Source organism: Typopeltis vanoorti, chromosome 16, assembly GCF_054136105.1.
Source record: "Typopeltis vanoorti isolate ZY-2024b chromosome 16, IOZ_Tvanoo_1.0, whole genome shotgun sequence".
In the NCBI taxonomy this organism is placed as follows: Eukaryota; Metazoa; Arthropoda; class Arachnida; order Uropygi; family Thelyphonidae; genus Typopeltis; species Typopeltis vanoorti.
Genome location: NC_143564.1, coordinates 66,862,526 through 66,875,099, shown reverse-complemented (window position 1 = coordinate 66,875,099; position 12,574 = coordinate 66,862,526). Strand labels below are relative to the sequence as shown.

General features: G+C 33.3%; 1 protein-coding gene across 2 annotated transcripts in view; it reads left to right on the top strand.

The window, feature by feature from the left end:
- LOC150098093 (threonine--tRNA ligase 1, cytoplasmic-like) overlaps nt 1-12,574 on the top strand; it is a 178,555-nt gene that overhangs the window by 37,841 nt on the left and 128,140 nt on the right. For both annotated transcript variants that reach the window (XM_090406532.1, XM_090406531.1), the window contains exon 5: nt 7,783-8,030. In XM_090406532.1, the coding sequence (XP_090262658.1) occupies nt 7,783-8,030 (248 nt within the window). The remainder of the gene's footprint in view (nt 1-7,782; nt 8,031-12,574) is intronic.

The window sequence follows — 12,574 nt, the reverse complement described above, 5'->3', positions numbered from 1 at the left end:
TTCAGGACTTTGAAATGAATGTTGAGTATGATGACAGATTATGGGAATGTAGTCTTCAGAGCTCTTGGTACTGGCCTGGTTGGCTGAGTGGTTAGTGTAACTGCTCTCTAGCCAAAAGGCTGTTGGTTCGAATCCTGCCAGGGGCATGGATGTTTGTGATTGTCTTACTGACCATTTACCATATGCTACTGTAACCTATGTCATGGCAAAGTATGGCCTTTGATGTCTTTGCACCTTAAAAATAAAAAATAACTAACTTCAGAGCTTGGTGGATAGTAGGAGAGGTGATACGATTGAAACATGAGTTAGTGAGAGGAACCTATCAGATAATACAAGGGAATTATTGTGTGGAATAATGGATGTGATGGAAGAATGAGAGGTCTTTCCTGGAAACTGTACAAAGTTCATGTGAGTAAGGAAGTGTAAAGGAGATTTTATGCATTGGGTGTAGTGAATGAGTGGAATGTGTTGCTGGGGGATTGCTTCAGTGCTGAAAGTCTTCAAGGCAAGGTATGATAGTTATTGTGGACTGTGAGTATTTGACCTCCTATGATAAGTCTTCGGACTCCATGGAGGCTTGGAAGTAATGCTAATATAAGATTAAAAAAATGTTAAAATAAATATGTAGCTTAACTGAGCATGGTAAGAGCAGTTTGATTTTTGGAAGATTTACCATTTGGTTAAATTTGAGAGTAAAGAGGTATGGGGATCTTGAAGTAAGTCCCAGAATTAAGGATTTCAAGAGTGTAATTCTAAGCTACTGAAAAGAAGTGCAATTGCATTCAGGGAGGAAGGCAAAGACAAAGGGAGCACTCTTAGTGAGTCAAGGGACTAATTGAGGAAGGCCATACATCACCTACACCAATTGTCATACCTTCTCTTAAACTCATTCACACTGAATGCACTCACCACTTCAGCAGACAAACTATTTCACTCCCTCACTGCTCTGTAAAAGAAAAATCTAGCACTTACTCCTTTCTTGCCTGTACACAAATTTAACTTCCATGGATGTCCCTGTGTTTTCTCTCCCCACCTTCCATATAAGTAAAAATTTCATCAGCAATATTCTATAACACCTGTTCAGAAGTTTATAGACCTCTATCGTATCATTCCACTTTCTTCTGTTTTGCTAGGGTCTTCAATCTGCATATTCTCAATTTCTCCTCATAAATTGCATTCCATAATCCTGGTATAATCTTTGTAACTGTTCTTTGCACATTTTTTCACAATTTCATCTCCTCTGAACCCAGGAGACCAAATCTGTGCATAGTAGTCCAAGTGAGGTCTTATGAAGTTTTTGTAAAGAGGCAAAAATGACATTATCCTTACATGTCAATGTTTGTTTCAGCATTGCAGTTATCCTCTGAGTTACGTTTGCAATTTTTACTACCTTTGAACTTCAAATTCCTATCCACCACAACTCCTAGATCCCTACCCTCATTAGTTTCTTGTAGCAAAATCCTAGTATAATATGCTGTTGGAAATCTCATCATGCCAAAGTAATAACTTTATCCTTACTGACATTGAATTGACAGCCATCATCAATTGATGATTTGAATAGCATGGGGATGCTATTCAAATCAAATCTTATTCTGTAAGTGCTGGATATCAGTAGTCCAAGGACTAATTCCTGGGATACACCACTAATCACCCTAAATCTGGCAGATTCGCACCCACTGTATACCACTCTCTGATACTTATCCAACTGTATTCCAATCCCATATTTCTCTAGCTTAAGCAACAATCATGTGGTATTCTATCAAATGCCTTAGCAAAGTCCATCAATATCATAGTGTATTCATTCCCTTTATCTAACTCTTTAGTAAACCCATGTTCCTTGCAGATTATAGCTTGTCTGTCAATCCGTTTCATATGCGAGTTCTTATCAACTTCTTTAAAATCTTCACCACCACCACCACTCAAGAGATACTATTGATATAAGTAAAAATAAATCTTTCTATGCATATTTATTTAGATATATAAACATGGATACCGTCCGCTGTTAATTTCTGTAGAATATAGCATAAACTTCAATTTTATTATAACCATTCTCAAATATTTACATGAAGTCGATTGAAATGAAACTTTTGGTACTGTCCATTTATATCGGACACAAAATTGATATGCTTTACCTTCATGGTAATAAAACCACGTAAACAAAAGTTCTACCTCCACACTGTTTTCTTCTCGATACTAACTTTTCTGTTGATTGATACTAAGCATATGATTTGTTACATGAATTTTCAGTGTATTTTTATGTTGTTTTGTCAATGTTCAAAGTATTGAATATTGAAGGCGTGCCTATCATCTACACTAGTTTAGTTTTAAAAGTACCAATAATCCCATTTTTTTAGGCAAATTGAAACTGGACACTTATCTTATAGAAGATGTATAAAAATTTTGGTAAAGGAATACTCAGTCAATCAATTTCCTTATATGTAACTCTAAGGGATGTGCAGGATATTACCTATTACCCAATTAAGTTCATGCTATTAATAATATCATATCAACAATTTTCTTCGAAATTAGTCTATCATTAATCAGCATTCCAATATTAAGGCACTTCTGACTTCATCATCAAACCTATAGCTTGGTCTTTATTTGAGTCATTTCCCTGTCTCTTGATACCAAACACCTATTTAATGCTGACCTTCAATGTCAGAAGCATATTAAGAATGAAGACATCAGGAAGGAACTTGATACTGTCAGCATTCAAAAATGCGTGAGCAGAGCTAATCTAAGGTGGTGTGGTCACTTGAACAGAAGAGAAAAGATTAGGACTGCTCACACATTTTTGCATGCTAACAGTATCAAATTCCTTCCTGATGTCTTCAATTTTAATATGCTTCTGACATTGAAGGTCAGCATTAAAATGACAAAGACAATGAAAATAGGCAGAAATATTGAAAATATCAACTACATTGTGAATGGAGAATCTATAGAACAAGTAAAACATTTCAGCTACTTAGGCACGATTTTTAATAAAGATGACAAATTACGTAGGCTGTTCAATAAGTAATAAGACTATATTTATACAGAAAACAGATTACCTTTAATCGTCATCATTTACATGGTGTTTTTCGAAGTAACTACCGTGAGACGCGATGCATTTGTCCCAACATTGCATCCACTTCTCAAACACATGTGAAAGTCCGTTTTTTGGAGAATTCTTTCAAAACCGCCTCCGCAGCTTTTACACATGCTTTGTTGCTTTTGAAATGGCGGCCTCTTAGTGGTTCTTGAGCTGAGGAAACAGCCAGAAATTGCACGGTGCGAGATCAGGACTGTATGGAGGGTGTGGTAGGATATCTATGTTGTTCTTCTGCAAAACGTCCACTACACAACCAGCAATATATGGCCTTGCATTATCGTAGTGCAATAAGAAGCCATTCTTCAGCAATGGACGTTTCCTTTTGACGTGCTGTACCATTGTCCGTAAAACATCCGCATAGTATGAGCCATTTACAGTATTCCCGGGTTCTACAGCATGTTGGTAAACAATGCCTTCATAGTCAAAAAAACATTATGGTCATAACTTTACCAGCTGATTTTACAGTTTTTGCTTTCTTGGGGTAGGCGAAGACGGATGCTTCCATTCACTGCTTTGTTATTTCATTGTAGGGTCATAGTGATACAACCAAGCTTCATCTGCTGTAATGATGCGTTTTAAGAAGTTGTCGCCTTCTTATTCCAGTCTTTCTTTCCATTCTGTGCACACATCCACTCGATGCTGCATTTGCTCCAGTGTCAAGAGTTTGGGAATCCATCGGGCACAAACACATTTCAGTCTCAAATGTTCAGCCATGATTGAGTAAACACTTCCCACGGAAATATTCAGGACAACATGCAGTTGGTGTACTGTAATTCTGCGATCCTCCTTGATGATAATTGCTGCTGTGTTGATCATTGTCTCTGTGATGGACGTTGAAGGTCTTCCCTCACGTTCAAGATCTTCCACATTTTGCCTTCCTTCCTTAAAAGTTTTATGCCAGCGAAAAACACTTGCTCTCGACATTGCTTCATCGTGGAAAGCTTCGCGTATCATGTTAAAAGTGTCCGATGCTGATTTTTGCAAACGCACACAAAATTTAATCGCATAATGCTGTTCCAAGGATGCTTCCATTTCGACGACTGGTCGCGGCTTGTAGGCGCACCGAAACAAGCTTGCGTTTAGTCATGTGACACTCTGGCACATGACTAAACGATGATGTGACACTCTGGCACATCAGACCGTAATCGCCATCTATCAACCTCTTTTGTTAATACAGACAGCAACATTTCTTTATTCCACAGAAATTAATATTGTGATGAGTGGTTTTGCGACAGTAAAATTAGTCTTATTACTTATTGAACAGCCCTTGTAAATATGGAAATAGACAATAGAATCTACAAAGCTAGTATGGTAGGAAATCAACTGAATAAATTTATATAAAACAAGAGAGAAATTAGCATCTCCAATTTTGATATCAGGTTTAATACTACTTTTCTTCATAATGTGATTCATATAGATAATGAATAACAGAGGGGATAAAGTGCATCCTTGTCTGATACCAGATTTAACATTAAACTACCTTACTGTACTTCCTTCAATTCTAACTGCTGACTTACAACTCAAATAAAGACTAAGTATTGCTTGATATAATGTCCCATTGACACCATATAACTGTAGCATTTCGAATAGCTTCTCTCTTGGCACCTTGTCATATGCTTTTCAAGATCTACAAAACTTAAATACAGATCTTTGTTATATTCCCATGATTTCTCAACTATCTGTCGTAAAGTGAAGATCTGATCCTGACTGCCTCTATTTGGCCTGAATCCAGCCTGTTCTTCACCAGGCTTCCTTTCCACAATCCTTCTCAACTGTTTCTCATATATCTTATCAGGAACACCGAGTAGAGAAATATCTCTGTAATTCTCACATTGTTTTATTTCCCTTTTTATATATGGGTACTATTAGAGCTCTACTCCAATCATCTGGAATTTGTCCCTTTGTCCAAGCCTTCTGAACTATGCAGTGCAGCCACTGTAAGACTTATACCTCCATACTTGAGCATTTCTGGTCGAATATCATTTACTCCTGCTGCTTTCCCCATTTCAGGCTTTTGGTGGCTTTTTCTACTTCAAGTATGGATATGTATTTCTGACTGCATGACTGGTCAGTGTTTTTTTACCACTGTTCTGTCATCACTGCTTGTTTCATTTAGCAATTTTTCGAAGTAATTACTCCATACTTCAAGGATATCTTTTTCTGCTGTTTTCATGTCACCTTTATCATTCCTAATTCCTTTACAGCACCCTTTACTGCATTTCTGAGCTTCTTCAACAACTTTCAGAATATCTTGCCACCTTCTTGATATTTATTTTCTATGTTTTTACCAAAGTCCTCCCATGACTTTTGTTTAGCTAGTTTTACACAGTGTTTAGCATTCTTGCATTTGTCTCTATATTCTCTAAGTGCACAAGCCGACTTATTTGCCAGTAACTTTTGATATGCTTTCTTCTTTTCTTTCACTGCCTCTTTAACTTCCTGTGTCTACCATGGAGTTCTGATTTTTCTATCCTTACAGACAACCTCACCACATGCCTCTCTGGCTGAATCAATCAATGTTTTCTTCAGGGCTTGCCACTGCATCTCCAAGGTTTGATTCCTATTCTCAAACTCTTTCATTTTTTCTTCAATAATCTTTGTGTATTTTAGTTTACAGTTCACATCTGAGAGCCGCTCAACTTTTATTCGCTTTAAAACTTTCTTACATGGTATTCTTTTCAATATGAAATCCAATTTTATCCTGCTCAAGACTAAATAGTGATAATTTTCAATTTCAAATCCTCTATACACTCTGTTGTCCTGTACAGGAGAAAACATCACTATCAACAATAACATAGTCAATGGGACTTTTCTTATTCCTTGCCTCTTCTCTCCATGTGCATTTTTTTATTGGAAGATTTTTATGTTGGAGCATAGTGTTAGTAATAACCAGTCCATGTCCTGAGCAGGAAATTAACAGGTATTTGCCACTCAGATTCATAAATGAAAATTGATTTGAACACTATCTTGTATATTACTAGTTTAATATTTGGCTAATTTCTCAATCTGCAGGTAAATAAAAAGATGGTCTGAAGAGAGATGTGTCACAGAAAATTCAGCATGTTAAGGAGGGTTTAAAAAAATACACATATCCATTATCCTTTGACAAAATAGATATTGCAAATATAAATAGATTGGCCAGATTTAACCATGATGCATTGTTTGAAAAGTTGGTTAAATCTCAATCATAATGCCTAAACAGAACTAAACAGAAGAATATTCTGGTTGGTCAAGGTTTTATTGTATTAAATAATCAAATCATAATAATAATAATTAGTCTTAAAATACTATTAAGATAATAGTAGTAGTAATAATAATACACTCATGAATGCACTCAACAGTTCCTTGAGAAGTTCTTGAATATTCTGTACATCTGTTATTGATATTACTTTCTTTAAATCGATTATACCATCACTTAATGCATTTATTTTTGGGTAGATTAGTGTGATAGATTTGCCTAAATTCTTTTGTGCATAAATTATGGACTCCAATTTTGTATCCTATGAAATGCACTTAGCTTTTTTGTTGAACTGTTGCCATCTTGATGTTTATCCATTGTAGGCACGTAACTATCTACAATTTAGTTTGAAAATATTTGTATTTAAAAGAATGCCATTTTTTTAAAATCTGCATTTAAAAATGACATTCTTTTGTGAAATCCTTGTATTGACTCAGTACAGTTGACTTTCACTATAGTAAACTTGTAGAACTGTAGGAATAGCTTGTTATAGTGGATAGTTTGCTATATTTAATTTTAGAGTAGCATTGTTTCTAGAGAGAAACAATTTCTTTAGTTGGGAATTTTCAATAGTTTTTTATGAGTGAGTGAGTTATAATCATGTTTACTATTGTGAGCATCCATAATGCCCTTTTTTCCTGCATATCATTATTTTAAGCAACTGCAAATGTTTGTGTTTCATTGTGCATGACAATCTGCTATGCTCTCATGATCAGTAATTCTGGATGTGAAAAATAATAAATTGATCACACCTATCAATTTATAATGATAAATTAATTATATAAATATTACTGCAGTATTTCCTTTCATTGGAAAATAAAACAATAGGTCTCAGTGAGTGAATGAATTAGTGAGAGAGAGATTGAGATTTCTCATAAAAGAGAAAGTGTAGTCTTTATCATTTGGCTCTTCTTTGAGTGTATGTCTCACCTCTCTCCTTCCTTACTACTATTACTACCACTATGCAAAGAGAAATAATTCATGTTTATTTTGGATTTCTTATGCAGGCTGCACATGGCAGAGTCTTTTCACTTTATTAAATGCCATAATTCTTCAATATGCTAATGTATATAGGAAGGAAAATTTGAGTGTAGCATAACAGCTAATCTCAGTTTGATATTCTTGGTCTACATGTTAATATCAATTCAGATATTTAATGCAAAATTGACTGTTTCCAAAAAATTGTAATAAATATAGTTAAATAATTTGACTCAACATATAAATTAACTTTCATTTTGACAAAAGCTTTATGTTAAATAAAGGGCCATTTAAGTTACATTCAGATTTGCCTATGTGGGTTACTTTTTCTAAACCTTATTCTGCTATTAATTTAACTATGCTTGAGTCCCTTATTGGATTTATTTGTGCACTCTTTTTTTTTTTCTTTTAAATTGTTTGCTTTAAAATGGTGTATCTGTGTATGAACCTAATGATTACTCTTTCTTTTCTTCAGCCCAGCAGGTATTTTGGCATTCCACTGCTCATGTTTTAGGTGAAGCACTTGAACGTATATATGGAGGATGTTTATGTTATGGACCCCCCATTGAAAATGGATTTTACTATGATATGCAGATGGAAAATGAAGGAGTATCTAAGGTAGACTTCCCAGTAATAGAAAACTTGATGAAATCTATTGTAAAAGAGAAACAGAACTTTGAAAGATTAGAGATTTCTAAAGAAGATCTTTTGGAAATGTTTAAGGTAATGTTAATATATTGATAGAACTGACTTATGAATAAATGTGGAAGACATTGCTCTATCAATCAGTTCTATACTTTTTTTTTAGTTCTGTTATTTTGAAGTAATTTTTAATTAAATTACAAAATATACATCTGTTAATATGAGGAGATGTTTATATAGAGGATATTATCATAATATTAATCCTACTGGCTGCGGCATTGTTTAAATATAGGAAGATTTATTTTTATTTAATATTGCCCTCAATTTTATGAGATTTCTCTATAACAATTAATTTTATTTTTATTTCTGAGTGCTTTTATTTATTGCACAAGGGTTCACTTCGATTGGTGCAATGACCTCTTTTTTTACTATTTCTTTCAGAATCCAAATAAATCACTGACTCAAAAACCAAAATACAAAATAAATACATTTAATATAACAAAAACAATATATATATACACTTCAAACAAATATTACATAACTATAACTAACTACAGAATTAATTGGATCCAAGGCATTTTAAAAATAAACTTACACTTAAGACTAGACTAAACACTTTGTTTGCACAATGACAGAATGTTCATAGCCAGTTTCTCTCTCTGTCAAGGCCTTTTCCCGAAGATATATGACTTTATTCTTCATTTTCATAGGATCCTTTTTCATCACTTATGTAACACACATTAATTCTTCCTGACTCAATTCTGTCTCTTTTTAGTAGAAATAATGGTTAGAGCCAGCATCCTTAATACAGATGAAACTCCCCAATCAGAGTTTTATTGAACATTCCTTTATAACGTAAATAGCAACTTCTTCTTTTATTCAATAATGTTTATTGACAGTCTTAACTCTTCCACTTTAAAAAAACTCACAGTTCTATGATTCCCTTTTTAGATTCTACTAAATCTTCCAAGTAGCATTTCCTTGAATATTCCTTTTAAAACATCTATAGCAATATTTTCTTTTATTTATCAATACTTATTTCACTTTGAAACTTCATAGTTCCACGATTCCTTTTTCGGAATATACTATTGATTTTCCTCCGACTGTCACATAAAAAAACTCAAATTCCTCCGAATCTAAATATCTGCAGGCCTGTGTTCTAATTTTCTATCCGAATGCTCTCTTGTTTTTCTCTTCATTACTACGATACCAAACGCTTTCTATCAGCTGTCAATCACATTTCAAACTTCTCGACAAGCATGCACATGCCATGTGGCAAGCGAGAAACTAGGTATAATGGCTGACATGTTATCTCCGTTAGCGACAAGAGAATGTCTTCATAAAACACAAAACTTAATATTTTAAACTACAATAAATTTGTTTAAAGTAACACAACTATTCAAATCCGGTAAGTATATAAATTTTTAACTGCTTTACATATCATTTTTGACAAAACAATTTCAATAACAGGCACATCGCAAGTGTCGACAGTGCGTGTTATGAAACTAAAACTAATAGACATTCTAACATAAACAATATGGAAAAATATTCAGAATTTTAAATTATGATTATTTTTACACATGCTCCATAATCACTGAATTTTGATTCATTCAAAGTTTATTTAAGAATATACCTATTCAGAAAAAATACTTGATTTGCTTGATTTATTTTTTTTTTGGTCTCTAAACCATCATTTTTGATATATTTGTGCTAAGTGAAGGTTGATGCTAAAGAAAGTTAAAGAAATTGTTTTGTATCAGAAGCACTTTCATAATGATACACTTGAGTCAAATATTAGGTATGGTATTGATTATAGTATGCCATACTTTGTCATTTAAAGATTTTTTTTTTGTATGCTTTTCAGTTATTTCAGAATGCAGTTGATTTTTAATTTGAATGCAAAATGTAGTCTGTTTATTTATGTAATGTTAATTTGAAATTATGTTATATTGGAACAATAATTTCCTCGACTATCCTCCATCAGATTATTATTATTATCATTACGTGACACCTCCAAGGAGTTCAAAGACTTGTTGGAGGGCGCTACTTTACACTCCTCATCTCTACAACTCAGTCTGACTACAGCAAAAACTGCATCATCTACTGCCCACCACCACCACTGGTATTTTCACAGACAATCGCAAACATCTACGTCCACGGCAGGATTTGAACATGCAGCCTTTTGGCTGGAGAGCAGATACGCTAACCAGGCTGGCGTCTTAATGTAAAATGTCAGATCTTCTATAATTGCAATGTAATCATCATAATGAACTCAATTTATTTGAAATTTGTTTGTTTTGTTTTTGTTTTTAATGAAAGGCAATGTTTGACATTAGAAAAATAACACAGAGAGGAAAGACTAGCAAAACAATTGTTTTCTGCCAGGTTGTCAGGGAAAAGATTTGTTTGTTTTGTTTTTGTTTTTAATGAAAGGCAATGTTTGACATTAGAAAAATAACACAGAGAGAAAGACTAGCAAAACAATTGTTTTCTCCAGGTTGTCAGGGAAAAGATTTGTTTGTTTTGTTTTTGTTTTTAATGAAAGGCAATGTTTGACATTAGAAATATGGTGGGAGAGGAAAGACTAGCAAAACAAGTGTTTTCTGCCAGGTTGTTAGGGAAAATATCCATAGGAAGACCAAGATATAGGTGGATTGATACAGTAAAAAAGTGCCTTAGAAGATAGAAATATAAGATCTGATAGTGTTGGAGGAAAATTGTTGATAGGAAGTTAGTAATAATGTAAATTTTTCATGTAGTGCTAATCATATCCTGTACACCCCTTGTGGGTACATGGCAGGAATTTGATGATGCTCTGAAGATAGGATTAACTGTCCCAATCATAGACTTAATTAGATTTCTGTGAGCTTAATTAGCTGTAGTAGAATACTGAGCTTAATATGGTAAGGAGAAAATGAGATTTTACTGAGTTTTTAGCATGAGGTAATTTTTTTAGTTCATGGAAAAAGATACAAAGAAAGAGCATATATGCATGCATACACACTCTCTCTCATTCATTCTGTTTAATTCCTGCTTGTGTGTGTATGAAATATAATTTTGACAAAGAATGTTTTATTTAATTTTGACTGACAGATGAACTACTTCACTTTATCTCCATTCTAACTTTTTATAAACACAAATAAAATTCTATTTATTTATTATCATGTTACTGATTTTTTTCATATGAATTTTTATAGCAAACATTTTTTACCTTGCCCTAGATTCAAGACTAGTTCATCAATGTTCTTTTATTATAATTCAAACTTTTTTATTGGCAGAACCATTTAATTATTTTTTTTTGTTATAAATGGACCATTTTTATAAATGATTCATATTGATGCTACAGTGCATAATGTCTATTGTTAAACCAATCCTAGGCTCAAGACATGGATGAAAAATAGTTTCCCTCTTGTAATTTCTTTTTTATTGCCAATTTGAATTTTTTTTTGCTATAAATTGGACTATTTTATTGTAAAAGTAATGATGAAATTTAATAAATATTTTGGACCACTGTTAAAATTTGTTATATTATTTTAATAACAGAGTTAGACAAACCATTATTATATCTACAGTAAATAGTGTAAAAAATAGCTCTGCATTCAGTTGTGATAATGAATGTCACTTTACAAACTTGAGATTACAAAATGCACCATTTTATTATTATTTATAATCATATCCTTATTTGTTATTTCTCTTTTTAGTTTTTTGATTATACTCAAAATTATTAATTCAGATTCAAGATTATTCTGGAATATTCATTTGTAGTATGTTATAAAAAGTTTTCTAATATTCTGCCCCTCTCTCTCTGTCATAGGTGGAGTTTAGTGAGGTCTAATTCATTTAAAGCATGGGTGGGGAATCCCTCGCTTGTGGGTGAAATTTCACCCGCGAGTCTATTTCAATTCGCCCCTTTGCTGATGTACTCGTTTGTACATCAGCACACTACATACACTATATATAAGAGTTAAAATTTGCCAGCTGACCGCGGAAGTTTTTAAATTAGCAATTTTCGCCCTTGATACTAAAAAGGTTCCCCACCCTTGATTTAAAGTCATCTTGCTAACATGCATACAAATCTTTGATTTCAAGGACTGATTGTGATATATTTACAGTAACTATGTCAGTATCAGGCGATGCAACTCATTTATCATCTATGTGGTAATGAGTTTCATTGCTTGGTGCCACTGCTTTGGATTTTGGCCACTTCATGCCCACAATAAACATATTTGGACTTCAGGACAGAGTTAGGGCTATCTTTTTTTCCTTTTCTTTCAGTATGCATTGTGTGTGTGTGTGTGTTTGCATGATGTTTAATAGAGACATGCATGTTAGACATAGTATAATGTTTTAAATAATGGCTTCACACACATAAGAGAAAACTAAATATAATTTATTACTTGTGTATAATTTTCTTTTACATCAGTGAAACTTTATTGAAAAACATTATACTGTGTTTTCAGTGTTACATGGATAGTTTTGAAACAAAACTTTTCAGTTCAGCATGCATGACAAACATACTAAAAATATAAATGAATAACAGTTTAACACATGTAAAAATCAGGATTTTTGTAACTCAAAATGATGTCATAGTTCACAGCAGTATACGACAGGAAGGGGGGGGGATT